Raw genomic sequence first — 20,527 nt, forward strand, 5'->3', positions numbered from 1 at the left:
ATCCACCCTCGGTTGGGTCCTCTGAAGTGCCTCCGTACCCTGCGGGCGGTGCGCGCCCACGAGGAGCTGACGGTGGCGTACGGCTACGACCACCAGGGGGCGTCGGGGCCCGAGGCGCCCGACTGGTACAAGCTGGAGCTGGAGGCCTTCAGGAAGACACACCCCCACGCGCAGGAGGGCCAATGAGGACGCGGCGCGGCCAGCCCGGCCAATGAGAAACGCAGAAGTCTGACAATGACGTCACTGCCGCTAGAGGCCGCCTCCCCCTCCCCTCTCCGGCCCAACAGAGTTATTTTCTATATTGATAATAGCATTGCGTTAGCTTAGCATCGTATTATAAGATCTGTGTTCCAAGAATAAACAAACGAGCCCCGGCGATTTCACTCTTATGGATACGAAGCATCAACTGACGGCGAAAAAGTACACATTTATCCAAAGAGTAAGAAAATAAATCAGCGCCTACAAAAATTACTACAATTCTCAGGCCTAGAAAATGACCTAAAGACTACAACTCCCACTAGCCAGCAGCGTGTTGATCATTTGCGTTGCACTTTGTTCTTTATGTAGGAGAGTAGTGTTGTCAGTTCTCTCTTCATTCCATCAACTAAACTGAATAATAACTGAACAGACTGAAGTCACCAGAATTTAAGAACATCTGGGATGTTTTTGACAGAGCATGACGTGCTTCAGTCGAGACTCTGAGTCACGTGATCTCCTACAGTAGTTTACAACGCTGCTTCCTGGTCCCGCCGTAGAATTAGTTTTCTCCAAACACGGACGTTAATGTAACTAAATATTCGTAAAGGACACAGACTCATAAACCTGACAGAATCGCCAGCGGGCCGTTTATTTCTGGAACACTAGTAGCGTACTGTAAGTGACATCAGGACTTCTCTGCACTATGAGATCGTAGCATGGAACTCGTGGACGCCAGAAATGTTATGACGAGAACATCACGGACATCGGCAAATAACATCGCTGTTATTTGCTTCATTGAACCCCTGCCCCTGTAGCTGCTAACTGCCTCCAGGACAAGGCTTGTGGTCAGAAAGCATCAGTCATGATGACACTGACCTTAAATAAGCAGATTAATGTGAAGCCTTGTGATGAGAATGATTCTCTCTCTCTCTGTCCTCTCTAACACATACCCTCACCTGGATGAAATAATGGCCTTTACTTTCATTTACTGAAGTTTGTCAGAAACAAAAAGACTGAACCAAAACAAAACTATAATATATTTATTTAATCATTAAACCCCAAAAAGGTTTATAGCAATATACAACTATTGGCATACCAATAACATTGTCTGTCAGTTACCGTACATACAGTAACATAAGAGGATTGTGGCAGTTGTAACCCTGACTCTAGGCCGGATTATTAATGGAGAAAGTGACTTTTTTTTACCTAGGTCACATTGTCTTTGTGACTTACTTACTGTAGGCAACATTAAATAGCCTAGTAGGAGTTGGCCCTCTTGACATACAGTAACCATTATACTGGCTCTGGAACAGTATGATCCTTCTCAGTAAGGATGTTCAGAAATTTTCCTCAAAGAAATGACTTGTGGGAAAATCTCGCTCTTTCGAACGACCATCATTTCGACCGGAGGGTTAGTGACTCACTCCACGGAGGTTAGGGTTAGAGTCGGGTGTCGAAAAGATGAGATGTAGTAACAGCGACACGCTCCCACTTACAGAGGTTTAGCTCTACCTATGAGGGCTGATCCTGCCAATGCTATTCAATGGAAATGGAGTGGTTTCTTACCATTCGCACATTTCTGCAAAAATTATGCTCTTGTTCCCATTGAAACGCATTGGCAGAATCCATGCTCAAATGTAGAATTAAATTCACCCCCTTAGGCCAGTGTTTCTCAACCTTTTTTCTGCATGGCCACACTTTTCATGTCCCAAGAATCCATGGTCACACCAACATACAGTAATACGGGGGTGTAAATATCCTCACTAGTAAAGCCCTGCTTCATCATACAAGGCTGTCGCACAACAGTAGTGAAAACAGCAGATCTACGTTGTGTGCTTGTAGATTGGCTGTTTTCACTAGTTTAAATCATTTTTAAAATAAGCAGTTTCAAGGGGCACACTTGACCCTTCTCAGGGGCACAGCAAAGGTCCCCAGGACCAGTGGGTGAGAAACACTGCCTTAGGCCATTATTTTAGGAAGGTGACGACAACTAACCCTGTCCTATCTAGCATATGTAGCCCCAGCCAATAAACCAACCCGCAAACGCCCTGCCAATCGAGCTCAGCTCTATTGGCACAGTGGTTTGGGTGTCGGACTGGCGAGTGCGAGAGTGGTGTTTGATTCCCGCTCCTGCGCTTCACTACAATCTGGCGTTGTCGGCAGGATGAAGAGCGTGATATCCTTGCGTGAGGGACATGAGGGACGTCGTGTGCGGTGGTCCGCGGCGTGAAGCGCGAGGACGCGCTTCCAAAGACCGAGGGGGTGATTGTAGCCCCAGCCAATAAACCGACCCGCAAACGCCCTGCCAATCGAGCTCAGCTCTATTGGCACAGTGGTTTGTGTGTCGGACTGGCGAGTGGGAGAGTGGTGTTTGATTCCCGCTCCTGCGCTTCACTACACATACATACAACAAATGAGTTAACTCTGTTAACTCTAAGTGGTTCTGGTGCTTGTAGATCAGCGTTTCTGGTGCTTGTAGATTAGTTTTTTCTGGTCCTTTGTAGATCTGTGGTTTTCAAACAGTGTGTGGAGGGTACCAGGAGACCTGTCCAGGTGTGCCTTTGGATTTTGTGACAATGACACGTTATTATTAATAGTATTGTTGCAATATACAGATATACAAAACATCTTTTGTAATGTACTATAAATTAATTATATATAAAATATGAATGAACTATAAATAGTTGATCTAGAAGTTCAAACGCGAGCTTTCTATTTTTGAAATTGTGTGAAAGTATGAAATGGACATGAATGTTTAAAGTTTAGACCAGTGGTTCTCAAACTTTTTACGCCAAGTACAACCTCAGAAAATATGTGTCTCTCCAAGTACCACCATGTATGTTAAAATACAGGTGCATAGACCCACCCCATATATGCACAGTTAACACAGGAGGACAATTTAATTATTGAATGGAGATTTTTTTAGTTTTTGTTTCATTTCTAAGCCAATAATTTGATGACCGGGTCATCAAACAGATTGATCTATTTGTGAACTTCCCATGCAATTTCTAATGTGATTAATCCGTCCTCAAATCCTCTATTAACGGCAAGTTGTGCCCTCATGCTCATTACAGCACAGCTGGAGAGCTGGAGGTCAGAAGAACTACCTGTAGTATATATAAATATTTCACTCCACGTTTTGGGGGAAACTCCTCTGATTACCACCAGAGGGGTGCCCATGTACCACCAGTGGTACACGTACCACAGTTTGAGAACCACTGTGTGTGTGTGTGTGTGTGTGTGTGTGTGTGTGTGTGTGTGTGTGTGTGTGTGTGTGTGTGTGTGTGTGTGTGTGTGTGTGTGTGTGTGTGTGTGTGTGTGTGTGTGTGTGTGTGTGTGTGTGTGTGTGTGTGGAAAATGTACAAGTCATTTATGAACATATCTAATTGTGTGCACAATCTCAACCTGACATGGATGTCCTTCACAGATGTGGAGATGCCTGGTATAAGAATAGAAACCTGCATCATCTCATGTCTTATCATAATGAAGAGATTTACTCTAGAGAGGCAATATGCAAACTATTTCTGTACAACTATTATGCACTTCATGTCCCCATATTAAAGTAATGACAATATTTCTTTGCTGTTATAACAAGTGTTAAATAGCTCTATATTGTGACAGTAATCATTGCTATAGAGTGTTCAGTAACAGTGTTAAATAGTTCTATATTGTGACAGTAATCATTGCTATAGAGTGTTTGTTCAGTAACAGTGTTAAATAGCTCTATATTGTGACAGTAATCATTGCTATAGAGTGTGTGTTCAGTAACAGTGTTAAATAGCTCTATATTGTGACAGTAATCATTGCTATAGAGTGTTTGTTCAGTAACAGTGTTAAATAGCTCTATATTGTGACAGTAATCATTGCTATAGAGTGTGTGTTCAGTAACAGTGTTAAATAGCTCTATATTGTGACAGTAATCATTGCTATAGAGTGTGTGTTCAGTAACAGTGTTAAATAGTTCTATATTGTGACAGTAATCATTGCTATAGAGTGTTTGTTCAGTAACAGTGTTAAATAGCTCTATATTGTGACAGTAATCATTGCTATAGAGTGTGTGTTCAGTAACAGTGTTAAATAGTTCTATATTGTGACAGTAATCATTGCTATAGAGTGTTTGTTCAGTAACAGTGTTAAATAGCTCTATATTGTGACAGTAATCATTGCTATAGAGTGTGTGTTCAGTAACAGTGTTAAATAGCTCTATATTGTGACAGTAATCATTGCTATAGAGTGTGTGTTCAGTAACAGTGTTAAATAGCTCTATATTGTGACAGTAATCATTGCTATAGAGTGTTTGTTCAGTAACAGTGTTAAATAGCTCTATATTGTGACAGTAATCATTGCTATAGAGTGTTTGTTCAGTAACAGTGTTAAATAGCTCTATATTGTGACAGTAATCATCGCTATAGAGTGTTTGTTCAGTAACAGTGTTAAATAGCTCTATATTGTGACAGTAATCATCGCTATAGAGTGTTTGTTCAGTAACAGTGTTAAATAGCTCTATATTGTGACAGTAATCATTGCTATAGAGTGTTTGTTCAGTAACAGGGATCTACTCATCCCGAGCTCTAGTAAACAGAAAATACATTTTCAGGTCAGGCCAATTTCATCCATGAACAGAACAGAAAAAAAAAGTGAAATTGAAAGTGAAAAAACAAAAAAGTGAGAAGAGAAATGTGTAACTGGAACAATATAAAATACAACTGAAGATGTAGAAATTATGGGATGGAATTGGCAACCTCCCTGACAATGTATTTTCTTCTGTTGAGACAGGGAGACCTCTGGTTACTTCTCAGAAAGCCTGGTAGGCGAGGTTACTGGTTACTGAGCATCCACACTGGTTACATTTTAATATTATGTTTCTCTCTCCATGAAATTCACATTTGGCCTGGTTGTCTACATTCATTATTGAACAAAAATGCAAAATTGGTTATTAGCCTATATTAGTAACTGAAAAGTTGCTTTTTAGACTAGAGCCTACACTTGAAGTATAGCTTACCAGCCTAGCCTGCCTGCCTACCTACCACCTCCCTCGTCCCTACCCACTATAGCCTGCCTTCCACACCCTGGAATCCCAACTGTATGCCGCTCCATGCTCACTGCGCTGGAAACTAACAAGTAGGTTAAACACAGCTTTATGTATTTAATAATGTTATGGTGTTAAAACAGACACATTAAAGCTGTGTTCAACACAGGCTATATTCACAGCCCAGTTCAAAACAAAAGGAGACACGATTCATCTGACTGACAACAAGAGTCTCTTCCCACTTTCATTGTGCTCTTTCAACTTGAGATGATCTGTTCTGACGTCTTTTAACGTTTCTATAGTCTATGGTTTGAAGCGTCCAGTCCAGTAGAAAGTATTGTTTATGTCCATAGTTAGTAGCTGCTGTCTACAGCCAAGAGACAACAGTTCTGCCAACCGGGCTCAGGGGGAAAACTTAACTTCGCATAGCGCGGCTCATCTTGCAAAGCAAAGTGGAAGACTGAGGATGGCTGTCTCTCTGCCAAGTGGCAACAGGCTGAGCAGTGGAGCTCTGCTCCTGAACATGCAGTGTGGAAAAACTACTCGCATGTTTTACCTGCTAAAGTATTGTTTATGTCCATAGTTTATGATAGTTAGTAGCTGCTACAGCCCAGCTCAGCTAAGCCAAGACACAACAGTTCTGCCAACCGGGCTCAGAGGGAAAACTTAACTTCACATAGCGCTCATCTTGCAGAGAAAGGGGATGAGGATGGCTTTGCTCTGCCAAGTGGCAAAACATGACGGCCATATGACCGTCATGATTCCACCTCAACCATGCTTCTAGCGAGGTAAACAAAGAGCCCCGGCAGGCTAAACAAACGTTCAGATTTCAGAAATAAAGTTCTTATCCAAGGGTAGTTTGTGTCAGAATAGATGCCGCTCAAACAGAATTACATGTCGCTCCCGTATTGTTTAATAAAAAGCATGTTTCGGTTTTCACTTGTATTTCCTGGTTTCCCCCATGCGCACCAACCCCATCTATTGACACTGAGATGTGGGCGTGGCTTCACAAAAACAGGTCTGAAAATACAGACGACGATCGTCTGTTTCCCCCATTTTATTAAACAATACGGGAGCGGCATGTAATTCTGCTTGAGCGGCATCTATTCTGACACAAACTAGCCTTGGGTAAGAACTGTATTTTTTTAATTTGAACGTTTTTTTAGGCTGCCTGGGTTATTTGTTTACCTCGCTAGAAGCATGTTTGAGGTGGAAGCATGACGGCCGGGCATGTCATTTCACCGCCGTCTTGTTTCAGGGCTACGCTTTCATTCTGCTCTGGTTTCTAACAAAGTCAAAGTTAACTTGAGATGCGATCTGTTCTGATGTCTTTTAACGTTTCTATAGTGTGTGCCAGCGGCTACGTCATTGTAGTCCTTAGCGGCCATTTCTTGGGTCAAAACACAGGTGTTTCAATTGTTTGATTGCATAGAACTAATGCTATAGTCTAATCAGAACACCTGTGTAAGTCTGTGTTTACCCAAGAAATGGCCGCTCTTAGAACTACATTTGGCACACCCTATAGTCTATGGTTTGACGCGTCCAGTCCAGTAGAAAGTATTGTTTATGTCCATAGTTAGTAGCTGCTGTCTACAGCCAAGAGACAACAGTTCTGCCAACCGGGCTCAGGGGGAAAACTTAACTTCACATAGCGCTCATCTTGCAGAGAAAGGGGATGAGGATGGCTTTGCTCTGCCAAGTGGCAAAACATGACGGCCATATGACCGTCATGATTCCACCTCAACCATGCTTCTAGCGAGGTAAACAAATAGCCCCGGCAGGCTAAACAAACGTTCAGATTTCAGAAATAAAGTTCTTATCCAAGGGTAGTTTGTGTCAGAATAGATGCCGCTCAAACAGAATTACATGTCGCTCCCGTATTGTTTAATAAAAAGCATGTTTCGGTTTTCACTTGTATTTCCTGGTTTCCCCCATGCGCACCAACCCCATCTATTGACACTGAGATGTGGGCGTGGCTTCACAAAAACAGGTCTGAAAATACAGACGACGATCGTCTGTTTCCCCCATTTTATTAAACAATACGGGAGCGGCATGTCATTCTGGTTGAGCGGCATCTATTCTGACACAAACTAGCCTTGGGTAAGAACTGTATTTTTTTAATTTGAACGTTTTTTTAGGCTGCCTGGGTTATTTGTTTACCTCGCTAGAAGCATGTTTGAGGTGGAAGCATGACGGCCGGGCATGTCATATCACCGCCGTCTTGTTTCAGGGCTACGCTTTCATTCTGCTCTGGTTTCTAAAAAAGTCAAAGTTAACTTGAGATGCGATCTGTTCTGATGTCTTTTAACGTTTCTATAGTGTGTGCCAGCGGCTACGTCATTGTAGTCCTTAGCGGCCATTACTTGGGTCAAAACACAGGTGTTTCAATTGTTTGATTGCATAGAACTAATGCTATAGTCTAATCAGAACACCTGTGTAAGTCTGTGTTTACCCAAGAAATGGCGGCTCTTAGAACTACATTTGGCACACCCTATAGTCTATGGTTTGACGCGTCCAGTCCAGTAGAAAGTATTGTTTATGTCCATAGTTAGTAGCTGCTGTCTACAGCCAAGAGACAACAGTTCTGCCAACCGGGCTCAGGGGGAAAACTTAACTTGGCATAGCGCAGCTCATCTTCGAACAAGCAGAAAAGAGATGAGTCTGCTGCTCTGCCAAGTGGCTCAACGGGCTGTGCGTTGGTCTGACGAGGGGAGCCTCGGGTTCAAGTCCATATATAGTCAGTAGCTGCTGTCTACAGCCAAGAGCCAGCACACAACAGTCTGCCAACCTCAGGCTAACCTGGCATAGCCTCATCTTGCAGAGAAAGGGATGAGGAATTGAGGATGGATGGATGGATCTGCCCTTTAGTGGCACACAGGCTTTGCAGTGGTCAGTGGAGCCCTGAAACATGCAGTGGCGGAATTATTTTTGAGATAACAGTGTCACCCACTTTGACTGTGAAGTTATCCACCTTACCCAGGGGGCAAACCAGCCTTTTTTTAGGAAACCTGCATTTGCCCCGACATAAAAGGTTGTCCACCAGAAATATTATCTATGACCCAGTAGGATCACAACCTATATGGACAACCCGGTCAATTTGTTCGGAAAAGTTCCAATATGGCCGCCTCAATATTAGCCCCTATTAGTTTTAATGGGGGGTGAATAGGGAAGAAATTTAAACTGAGGGATATTTCCACGAAACTTCACAGGTTGATCAATGGTATACATATGAACATTTTTTGTATTGCAAGTTTCCATGAAATCCAATATGGCCGCCATAACATGGCCTCCATAATATAAGCGCCCAGAAAATAGGTTTGGCTCTAACTTCTGAACCAGATGAGCTAGAAATGCAAACTTGGTGTCTATTTCATGGTGTCTGACCATGGGAGACTCAATGGAATAGCTAATTTTATTATTGGGTGTGTCTGGACCTTTATTGTGCATATTTGCAAGATGGTGGACTCCCAAAATAGAGCTTTAACATAATTTCTACCATGATTGTTGACTGCTTTTGCAAATACAAGCAATATGAATCCATTTGCTAAGATTTATGGCACAGAAGGGACTTATACCTGTATTATTCTTGAGTTTGCATGTTGTCAAAATGGCTGTAAACGAGATATTATATTTCCTGTCCGATTCTACTGTATGTAGTTGTAGCAATGACTTCAGATAAAATCAGAGACCAAAACAATGTATCTTAGAAATTATTTTTTTATTTAAAAAATTAATAAAAAAGAGAGAGATTATCTCAATGAAATGAATGCAACTGCCTTTTTGGGTCTTTCACACATAGACATGCACATGCTTTCCAACAACTTCAGCTTCAGGGAAATTATAATGAACACATGATTAAAACAGGCTGCATTATAATGCAAATAATTGCTAGTCACTATCACTGTCATGTGTACCTATCCTGCTGCATCTTGTCTCCAGTCCTTGGCAACGACACCATGCAATTCCCTTCTTCGCACATGAACAGTTTTTCTGGCAGCCTTTGATACAGCTACATGATATTGCCTTGTCCATTGATATAGGCCAGGCTGGCTCTGTAGATGGACAGGGGACTGCCTTCCCATGGCGGCAGCATGATATAGGCATCTATATCATGCTGCCACCCACCTCCTAGAGTAGACCTTCCAGAGCTGTGGGTGAGAACAGAGCAGGATGCATATCTTCCTATCCATCACATGGTCTCAGCCCTTGGACTCGCACAGTGTCGTGCCCTGCCCTTTATTCACAGCCTGAGTGGCAGAGATACCACCAGCTATCCCTTTTTCACTGGAAAGAAGGCATGGTTCAAGACCAGCATGGGTCTAGATCTCCCTGCACTTCAGGAGTTTGGTGAAAATTCCTCTTATTCCCTCTCAGAGGATGTCAAGAATCAGGCTAGAGACCTCACGATAGCTGTATATGCATCAAAAGCTGACCATTCGGAGGACTTTGACCTGGCAAAGCTGAGAGTGTACAAGTTCCTAAATAACCGATCAACCCTGTTGAAGCTGCTGCCACCTACAGAAAATGCCTTTGGCCTGCACCTGAAAAGAGCTGCTCTTGCAGCCATAATAGATAAAACTGCACACATCGCGAAGCCAGACATCCCTTGCTTCACTGAATATGGATGGTCTCTCAGTGATGGGAAGGCAGTCCCCTGTCCATCTACAGAGCCAGCCTGTCCTATATCAATGGACAAGGCAATATCATGAAGCTGTATCAAAGGCTGCCAGAAAAACTGTTCATGTGCCATCCATCCATCCATCCATCTTCAACCGCTTATCCGGAATCGGGTCGCGGGGGTAACGGTTCCAACTGAGACTTCCAGATTTCCTTATCCTGCGTAACTTCCTCCACTCCCTCTGGGAGTATACCGAGGCGTTCCCAGGCCAGTCTGGAGATATAATCCTTCCATCTGGTCTTAGGTCTGCCACGGGGTCTCCTCCCAGTGGGACGTGCATCGAGGACCTTCCTAGGAAGGCGCTCGGGGGGCATCCGTACTAGATGCCCGAACCACCTAAGCTGACTCCTTTCCAAGTGAAGGAGCAGCGGTTCTACTCCAAGTCTCTCTTGGGTGATTGAACTTCATGTGCGAAGAAGGGAATTGCATGCTACTTGGGGTGTCGTTGCTAGGGATGCCCCGATCAGGGTTTTTTTGCTCCCGATCCGATACCGATCAAATATTATTGCTTCCGATTCGATCCCGATCTTTCCCGATCCGATCTTTTGGCAAGGCATTAAGAAAAAAAAAATCTATTCATTCTATCACTTAGTGCAGCAATGAATCAACAAATTAAAAACAAAGCTTATGAGTAGTGTATAGTGATATAGGCCTACTAGTGCAGTGTTTCTCAATCATTGTGCAGCGGACCTTTGGTGTGGCCTTTGAAATTTGGCAGTGAAGTCACGATTTAAGGACTTTTAAAACCTGTTTAATACCTCAAAAAATAAAATAAAATAGACCATTACAGCATCAAAAATAATCAACAAACTATATAAAAACTGGTAAAACATTGGCCATTTTTAAAGTTGAAACAAAATAAGTTAAGAACCAATTAACCAGTCTGCTTTAAAAGTATGCAGTAGCAGCTAGTTCAGTGGTTCTCAACCTTTTCAGGCCGTGACCCCCAAAATAATCATATTTTAACTGGGGACCCCCGACCCTGAAGAGTTGAGGAAGTATATTTTGTATAACACGGTTCTATTGTGAAAATAGCAGATCTACATGCTCACAACGCCTCGCAACGCGAGGCGTTGTGAGCATGTAGATCGGCTATTTTCACAATTTCTGGCTTTAATATTTGACAATTTGGCCAATGTTTAATTTGTCATTTTAGAGGTATTAAAAAGTCCTTAATTTTTCACTTTCGAAATGTGCAGATACCCTCTATACACTTAAACTTTATGTTGATTTGTTTACTGTTGAGAGAGAAAACAATGTTGCACATTAAGTTAATCATCTGGGGACCCCCCCAAAATAATTTGAGGACCCCCCTGGGGGTCCCGACCCACAGGTTGAGAACCACTGAGCTAGTTGACAGTGCAGAGAGACATAATTGCCTTCCTTTGATCCATTAGCAAGGGGCCAATTACTACTTATTGGCATCAGCTGCCAGCTGTACACAGAGCCTGACACAATCACCTTCCCTCTGCAGTGCTCTGTCTGTCTCATTTCTCCAAAAGCCCTTGAATATGGTTGAAAATGATTAAGGATTACTGTGATTATGGTAAGCTTACATTTCATATCGCATTCACCTCACCTGTAACTTTCAGTACTCCCAGAATTTTTTTTTTTTTTTTTTTTTTTTTCCCGATTTTTTTTCCCCGATCTCCGATCTTATAAAAACGGCCATATCGGCGGCCGATCCGATCACGTGATCGGGATCGGGCAACCCTAGTCGTTGCCAAGGACTGGAGACAAGATGCAGGATAGGTACACATGACAGTGATAGTGACTAGCAATTATTTGCATTATAATGCAGCCTGTTTTAATCATGTGTTCATTATAATTTCCCTGAAGCTGAAGTTGTTGGAAAGCATGTGCATGTCTATGTGTGAAAGACCCAAAAAGGCAGTTGCATTCATTTCATTGAGATAATCTCTCTCTTTTTTTAATAATTTTTAAAATAAAAATAAAAATTCTAAGATACATTGTTTTGGTCTCTGATTTTATCTGAAGTCATTGCTACAAGTAGAATCGGACAGGAAATATAATATCTCGTTTACAGCCATTTTGACAACATGCAAACTCAAGAATAATACAGGTCCCTTCTGTGCCATAAATCTTAGCAAATGGATTCATATTGCTTGTATTTGCAAAAGCAGTCAACAATCATGGTAGAAATTATGTTAAAGCTCTATTTTGGGAATCCACCATCTTGCAAATATGCACAATAAAGGTCCAGACACACCCAATAATAAAATTAGCTATTCCATTGAGTCTCCCATGGTCAGACACCATGAAATAGACACCAAGTTTCCGTTTCTAGCTCATCTGGTTCAGAAGTTAGAGGCAAAACCTATTTTCTGGGTCCTTCCATTATGGCGGCCATATTGTGGCGGCCATATTGGATTTCATGGAAACTTGCAATACAAAAAATGTTCATATGTATACCATTGATCAACCTGTGAAGTTTCGTGGAAATATCCCTCAGTTTAAATTTCTTCCCTATTCACCCCCCATTAAAACTAATAGGGGCTAATATTGAGGCGGCCATATTGGAACTTTTCCGAACAAATTGACCGGGTTGTCCATATAGGTTGTGATCCTACTGGGTCATAGATAATATTTCTGGTGGACAACCTTTTATGTCGGGGCAAATGCAGCACACCTTCCTTTGCCCCCTGGGTACCTTGCTGAGGTTAGTTTTAGACTCAACACATTTTTATACATAGGCTCACTATCTTGTAGATTTATTTTATTTATTATTTTGTTTATTTCAGGGAAGATATTTGGTGTGTAGGGGAAGCATTCTTTATAACTGGACTCTTTATTCAAAAAGATATCTGCACGTGATATGAAAAAAATATATACATTTAAAAAAGTACAGTCAAACATATTCATTGTTACATGTATTATTCACCTCAATGTAAATACATTTTACAAATTGTTACAAAATAGCAGATCTACAAGTGACCCGCTGCGAGCTTGTATCTCTTTGGTTGATTGGATATATTACTATATTGAATATATTACTAAACAGACATGATAGATTGAATATATTACTATGATGAATATATTACTATATTGAATATATAACTAAACACATGATAGATTGAATATATTACTATATTGAATATATAACTATATTGAATATATTACTAAACACATGATAGATTGAATATATTACTATATTGAATATATTACTATATTGAATATATTACTATATTGAACATATTACTAAACATAAATGATAGATTGAATATATTACTATATTGAATATATTACTATATTGAATATATTACTATATTGAATATATTACTATATTTAATATATTACTAAACATAAATGATAGATTGAATATATTACTATATTGAATATATTACTATATTGAATATATTACTATATTGAATATATTACTATATTGAACATATTACTAAACAGAAATGAAAACAGCAGTACAGTCAAACACTTAAGGCCTGTCAGTCAGTCCATTATCTCTCTGAAACCAAACCTTTCATCACAAAGCTCTGGTTCAACTACAGAATAACACTCTGAACTTCTGAAAAGCATTAAGCTGAATTGGAGGTGTGAAAGCTGCTCGTTGGAAAGTTGGAACTCTCTGACGAAAAGATGGGTTTCAGAGAGAGAATAGACATGACTTTTTCTAAAAGATTAACACAAAAAGGTCCAGTGGACTTGTTTCCATTGAGGTCCTATACATTCAATTCATCAACATAGTATAAAAATTAAGGCTGGGACTTTAACTGATTAATTGCGATTAATTAATTACAGAAAATTAAAGCGATTAAAAAGATTATCGCATTTTAATCACACTTAGTTTTTGCACCACAGAACCTTCAGTTTCGGGCATACCGATCATAGCGATGCACCAACCAAGAAGAGACAATAAACGCAAAGGGAGAAGTAGCCGATCAGAGCGCTTTGCTTGGCCCAGTGGATGCTAAATTTAGATTTAAAAAACTCACTTGTTGATTCACTCGTACAACAAAATGTGTTTTACTTGAAAAAAAATGCTTCTCGGGTCAAATATCGATGTGCGATTAAAATGTGATTAATTGCGATTAATTAATCACAGAGCCTGCAATTAATTAGATTAAAAATTGTAATCGCATCCCAGCCCTAATAAAAATAGAACTGCACTCTGTTGAAATGATTCATTGAATATATTACTAAACAGAAATGCAATCAGCACGAGTACAGTCAAACACTCAGACTAAAAGAATAACACATAAGTCCAGTGGACTCCATTGAGGTCCTATACAGTCAATTCATCAACATAGAAAAGGTCCTATACATTCAATTCATCAACATAGTATAAAAAAATATCACCAATTATACAATATAATCACAAATATAAAACATTCTATGTACATGGTAGAAACCTCCCATTGGCCTCCTGAAAATAGATGTTCAGGGCTGTTTTAAAGGAAGCCAGTGATGTTGGCCTACAAGGTGACCAAAGGTATGGATAATGGAACCCTCATATATACAGTATATTTGGGTAATATCTCTCTGCTCCCCAAGGTATGGGGCCGAGGGGCTATCCTTTTACCACCCCGGCCATGTCAACATAAGTTTTATGACATGCCATCAAATATGCAGACAATTTTGATTGTCAGGACGTTGTAGAGCAATAACCCAATAACTCAGCTATCTCCAATTCAGAGTTTTAATGAAGGTAGAATTACAGTATGTGCATGATGTAATTTGCTGTAAATTAGGTGACTTCATTTAATTGACCACGTTTAAAACAATATTTGGTTTTAAAATATAAATCCTCTCTCCCAGGGTTAGGGTTAGTGCCAATGTGCCAGTCATCATTACTAGCCATACATGGAGCATTCCAGAATGACATGGTCTGCTGTGTGATGCACTCACATGCTGCTCTAGGAGCCCTGAAGCTCCATCTGTTCCTCTACACTCATAGGATGGGATTTTTTATTGATAATGAGCACCTTAGTGACCCAGCTTATTGAACCAGGGTTTTATCCAGCCATCTGTTGAGTGTTTTCTAATATTTTGGAAAGATGTGAGATGGTAAATTCTGAACAGAACTGCTATCTTTTTTTTTATTGGCCAGTTGTTGTGACTGAGTTTGTGGCTGACCACCATCTGTGAAAATGACAACTGACAAAAGTAACAAAAGTTATCATTAAATATCATCAAAACAATCATTAATTAATGTGCAATAAGTGTTAAATGGCTTTATATTATGGATAGTACTGTAATCATTTCTTGATGGCCTCTTGTCTTGATTGTTTAAACATGACATCATGGGCCGCTATGCTTGATAACAAGCTTGATAAGCCCAAAGCTTATTGATACAGGGTAATCAATCAATCTGTTATGGGGTTATGGAGCTACCCTTGTTTAGGGCTCCATCCCCTACTCACAGGCTGCTCTAGGAGCCATGAAGCCTCATCTGTTCATGGATGAGCAGAAACACACCCTCTGGAGGTCTGATCATCCCTACAACCCCTCCTGATCTCTCTCTCCTCAGCTAAACTCAGGGAAGCTGGCAGAACTTAGCCTGGCAGCCAGACTGATAACATGATTCACTCACACGTCTGAAAAATGAACGGGCCAATCAGTGACTGCGTTACACTGTTCAGTTGAAACACGGCCACTGATTGGCCCGGTCATTTTCTGATTTCTCATACTCTCTGCCTATGGTCTGAAGTCCAGACTGATACCATGGAGGAACATGTGAGTGAATCCATGTTATGAGTTTTTTTTAAATTATGTTAGGCTGATGATAGGTTAGGGTTAGGGGACAAATCTAAAAAAAAAAACAAAAAAAAACAATGAAATTAAATGAATTAAATTCAGATCAATTATCAAAAATGTCTTGTTGAAAACAAAGGTTTTTAGTCTCCTTATAAAAGCCTACAGGCTGCTGTTCTCTCAGGGGGCCAGAGAGGGCGCTGTTTCACAGCAGCTGAGCAGAAGGCCTGGTCTCCCATGGTGGCTTTGAGTGATGACTGATGAGGGGTTGGCATTCCTTTTTTTTTATTTTTGTCTTTTTTCTCACAAAAACCTGAGAAGACGTTAAAATTACCCCAAACATGTTTGATAAATATCTATTTAAAACTCCAGATTGTTCATCTCTAGCATAATGTGTTTAAAAACTCAACATAATGTGTTTAAAAACTCAACATAATGTGTTTAAAAACTCAACATAATGTGTGTGTCAGCAGTGACCTTGTATTTTCACTATGAATTCTTCTGTTCTTCACTCAAACATTTGCATCTGCAACACAATAAAAAGACACAACACACAATTTAACACAATAACAACACACAACATAAGACAATGTTTAAAAAGGCATCAATAAGTCCATCTATTGTTAAAAACACATGTTTAAGTCTGCATACAGAGCAGTGATCTGATTGGTTGTTGGTGCTGTGGTTAAAGGACAACTTAGTTTTTTTACAACAAGGGTTCATATTATAGATTGTAATGAGAGAAAAGAAAAGATGAGTGTTAAAATGTTTTCATTTACTGCTTTCTATCTTTTTAGCACATTTACCGATTTTGATTTTGCTGGTTGGGGGCATGCTTTCAAGTGGCTAAATATGTATTTTTAGACACACTAAGCCAGAGACTTCTTTATTACTATATACTATTATTACTATTTACAGTAACACTACTCGCCCCCATAAGTCACATTTGGCCCATGAAAGATTGCTTTTTATCTTGGGAATGGGCTTATTGTGTGTAAAAAGACATATTTAGCCACTTGTACGCATGAACTAAGTAAGATCTGCACATGGCTTAACAACAAAAAATTATCAGTTCACCTGGGAAAAACCGAGTCCATCCTCTTTGGATCAAATCATAACCTCAAAAAAGTCGATAACTTCACAATCAAAGTGGGCGACAAGGTCATAACACGAAAAAACGAAATCTCTTACTTAGGATGCATCCTTGAAGCTAATCTTTCCAGTGAAAAGATGACTTCTAAAGTAATAAATAAAATCAACCAACAAACTCGTTTCCTACAGAGGATCGCCCCGATGGTCAATTTCAACACACTGAAGACCATAGCTGGTGCAATAATCCAGCCCCTCTTTGACTTAAGAGTCCACGTATGGTATCGTGACGCCCCACAAGCCCTAAAAACTAAACTCCAAACAGCCCAAAATAAACTAATTAGGGTCCTGCTTTACCTTCCCTATCAGACTCGCCTCACTGCTACTCACCAGTTAAGAGTGGGGTGGCTCAGAGTAGATGACAGAGTACAGCAACTTGCAATGGGCCTGGTGTACAAGATACACTACACCACTATGATACCCAAGTACCTGTCAAAATACTTTATAAACATTAAGGATGTCCATAATTACAACACCAGAGGCAGCGCCACAGATCACTTTCAACCCAGAGTCAAAACCAATAAAGGGTCAAACTTGTTCTTTTGCTATACCACCAAAATGTGGAAAGCCTTACCGAAGGCCATAAAGGAGTGTGGATCACTAGCATCCTTTAAAATTGCCCTGAAAAACCACAGCAGCCGTTTGCAACTGGTAAAAAAACAAACTTAGCCCAGCCCTACCCTCCCCTGCCCCTTCTTTGTATACTTACTGTTTGTTTAGACTTACTGTTTTGTTTTTTTTGTTCTCTCATTTTCTTTTCTTTACATATCTACTGCATAGTACTGTGTTCTATTCGTCTGTCATTCAATGTTATATGAGATACTTAAATGGTTTCCTGTGGAAATAAGCTTAGTCTTTTCATGGATCTCCTTTTAGTAGACCTTGTACCAGTGAACTGTACCGTCATGAAACTGCACCTTTTCCTATGCAAACTTCTAATAAAGTCTTCAATCAATCAAAAGCCCCCAACCACTGAAATCAACATAATTAAAATCTCTAAAACGATAGAAAGCAGTAAATGCAAACCTTTTAACACTCATCTGTTCTTGGACAGAGATACTAGCTTTCACATGGGGGGAGGGGGAGGTTGTGAAACAGTAGATGCACGGAAAGTGGATGCACTAGGTGTGTGTGTGTGTGTGTGTGTGTGTGTGTGTGTGTGTGTGTGTGTGTGTGTGTGTGTGTGTGTGTGTGTGTGTGTGGATGCACGGAAAGTGGATGCACTAGGTGTGTGTGTGTGTGTGTGTGTGTGTGTGTGTGTGTGTGTGTGTGTGTGTGTGTGTGTGTGTGTGTGTGTGGATGCACGGAAAGTGGATGCACTAGGTGTGTGTGTGTGTGTGTGTGTGTGTGTGTGTGTGTGTGTGTGTGTGTGTGTGTGTGTGTGTGTGTGTGTGTGTGTGTGTGGATGCACGGAAAGTGGATGCACTAGGTGTGTGTGTGTGTGTGTGTGTGTGTGTGTGCGTGCGTGCGTGCGTGCGTGCGTGCGTGCGTGCGTGCGTGCGTGCGTGCGTGCGTGCGTGCGTGCGTGAGACCCCACAGTGGTCTTGATGCCCCCCCCTCATGCATTCTCACTGTTTTCTCTTTCCTGTGTTTTTCACACCCTCAGAGAGGGTGAGCACAGAGCACAGAGAGAGCACAGAGCTGATGCGTGAATGGGGGGGACAAAACCCCCAAATGACTTAACTCTGGACTTCATAGAATAGCCTAAAGCAATCCTTCCTCCCTTAATAAGGCTTTTGTTTAGATACAAATATAGATTACACTGCAAACAGCATAATTGAATAATAATAATCCTATGATATGTATTTTATTTTACTTTCGACTTTCCCTGGTGGGAGTCGACTTGTGTAATGAAATCGACTGAGTCGACTTGTTGACTTTTTGGTTAATGCCCAAGTTAATACACACATAAACATAACAAACAGTAAGTGTTACTACAGTGACATAATGTAAACACTGACAGATAAAAACAACAACTAAACAGTATGATGATTACAGTATGATTGTTTATGTGAGTGTTGAGTCTGTACTCCTCTTCTAGTGTCTCTCTGTCTGCAGTCCCTTTGGGGGTTGTGCCACCCTCCTGTTACTGTACCCCCAGACAGATACAGATCCAGTGGGCAGCTAAACATTGAGGCCAGCTCAATGTTAAGGTATTTGATTCCAAAGTGTGAAAACAATTAAGTATAAAAAGATGGTATTTAAGAGAAAAGGATAAGTATTTAAAGATGGCAGACACCACTATACTGAAACATAATAAAACAATTAAACATGGTAGAAAATGGGCTTAAATTTCCTTTTTTATGTTCCATATATGGGGAATACCAGTAAGACGCCTGATACATTCCCCATACATCTAGCCTGCTGAATCCGAATATTTAATTGTATTCCCCATCTATGAAAACATAGAAAAGGACATTTCAGTAAATGTTCTACCTTGTTTAGTCAAACATGTATATGTGTTTTATTATGTTTCAGTATAGTGTCACTAATTCACTCCACTGTCACTAATTCTATATGTAAGATAAGATAATAATAATACTTGTCATCTTCTTGCGTTTCCCAGGCTTCTTCACAGTAGAATAGGTTCCATCTCCACTCTGACTGGGACCTGGCTCTGTTACACAATACATGATTATCACTGATTAATGATCAATACATGGTTATCACTGATTAATGATCAATAACATGTTTATCACTGATTAATGATCAATACATGTTTATCACTGATTAATGATCAATACATGTTTATCACTGATTAATGATCAATACATGTTTATCACTGATTAATGATCAATACATGTTTATCACTGATTAATGATCAATACATGTTTATCACTGATTAATGATCAATACATGTTTATCACTGATTAATGATCAATACATGTTTATCACTGATTAATGATCAATACATTTTTATCACTGATTAATGATCAACACATGTTTATCACTGATTAATGACCAACACATGTTTATCACTGATTAATGATCAATACATGTTTATCACTGATTAATGACCAACACATGTTTATCACTGATTAATGATCAATACATGTTTATCATTGATTAATGATCAACACATGTTTATCACTGATTAATGATCAACACATGTTTATCACTGATTAATGATCAATACATGTTTATCACTGATTAATGATCAATACATGTTTATCACTGATTAATGACCAACACATGTTTATCACTGATTAATGATCAATACATGTTTATCACTGATTAATGATCAATACATGTTTATCATTGATTAATGATCAACACATGTTTATCACTGATTAATGATCAACACATGTTTATCACTGATTAATGATCAATACATGTTTATCACTGATTAATGATCAATACATGTTTATCACTGATTAATGACCAACACATGTTTATCACTGATTAATGATCAATACATGTTTATCACTGATTAATGATCAATACATGTTTATCACTGATTAATGATCAATACATGTTTATCACTGATTAATGATCAATACATGTTTATCACTGATTAATGATCAACACATGTTTATCATTGATTAATGATCAATACATGTTTATCACTGATTAATGATCAATACATGTTTATCTATCACTGATTAATGATCAATACATGTTTATCACTGATTAATGATCAATACATGTTTATCACTGATTAATGATCAATACATGTTTATCACTGATTGATGATCAATACATGTTTATCACTGATTGATGATCAATACATGTTTATCACTGATTGA

The 20,527-nt window shown here is 39.8% G+C and overlaps 1 protein-coding gene across 2 annotated transcripts in view; it reads left to right on the forward strand.

Annotated features, from left to right (window-relative positions):
• Positions 1 to 2,893, forward strand: part of setd7 (SET domain containing 7, histone lysine methyltransferase) — a 14,474-nt gene extending 11,581 nt beyond the window's left edge. Inside the window, exon 8 of one of the 2 annotated variants that reach the window (XM_080746140.1) lies at positions 1 to 2,893. This exon is cut by the window's left edge and continues 4 nt beyond it. In XM_080746140.1, the coding sequence (XP_080602266.1) occupies positions 1 to 186 (186 nt within the window). In that variant the 3' untranslated portion in view covers positions 187 to 2,893. The other variant, XM_080746141.1, reaches the window with a different exon arrangement.
• Positions 2,894 to 20,527: the final 17,634 nt, after the last annotated feature.

The sequence above is a fragment of the Nannobrachium achirus genome, assembly GCF_963921795.1.
Source record: "Nannobrachium achirus genome assembly, chromosome: 17".
Lineage (NCBI taxonomy): Eukaryota > Metazoa > Chordata > Actinopteri > Myctophiformes > Myctophidae > Nannobrachium > Nannobrachium achirus.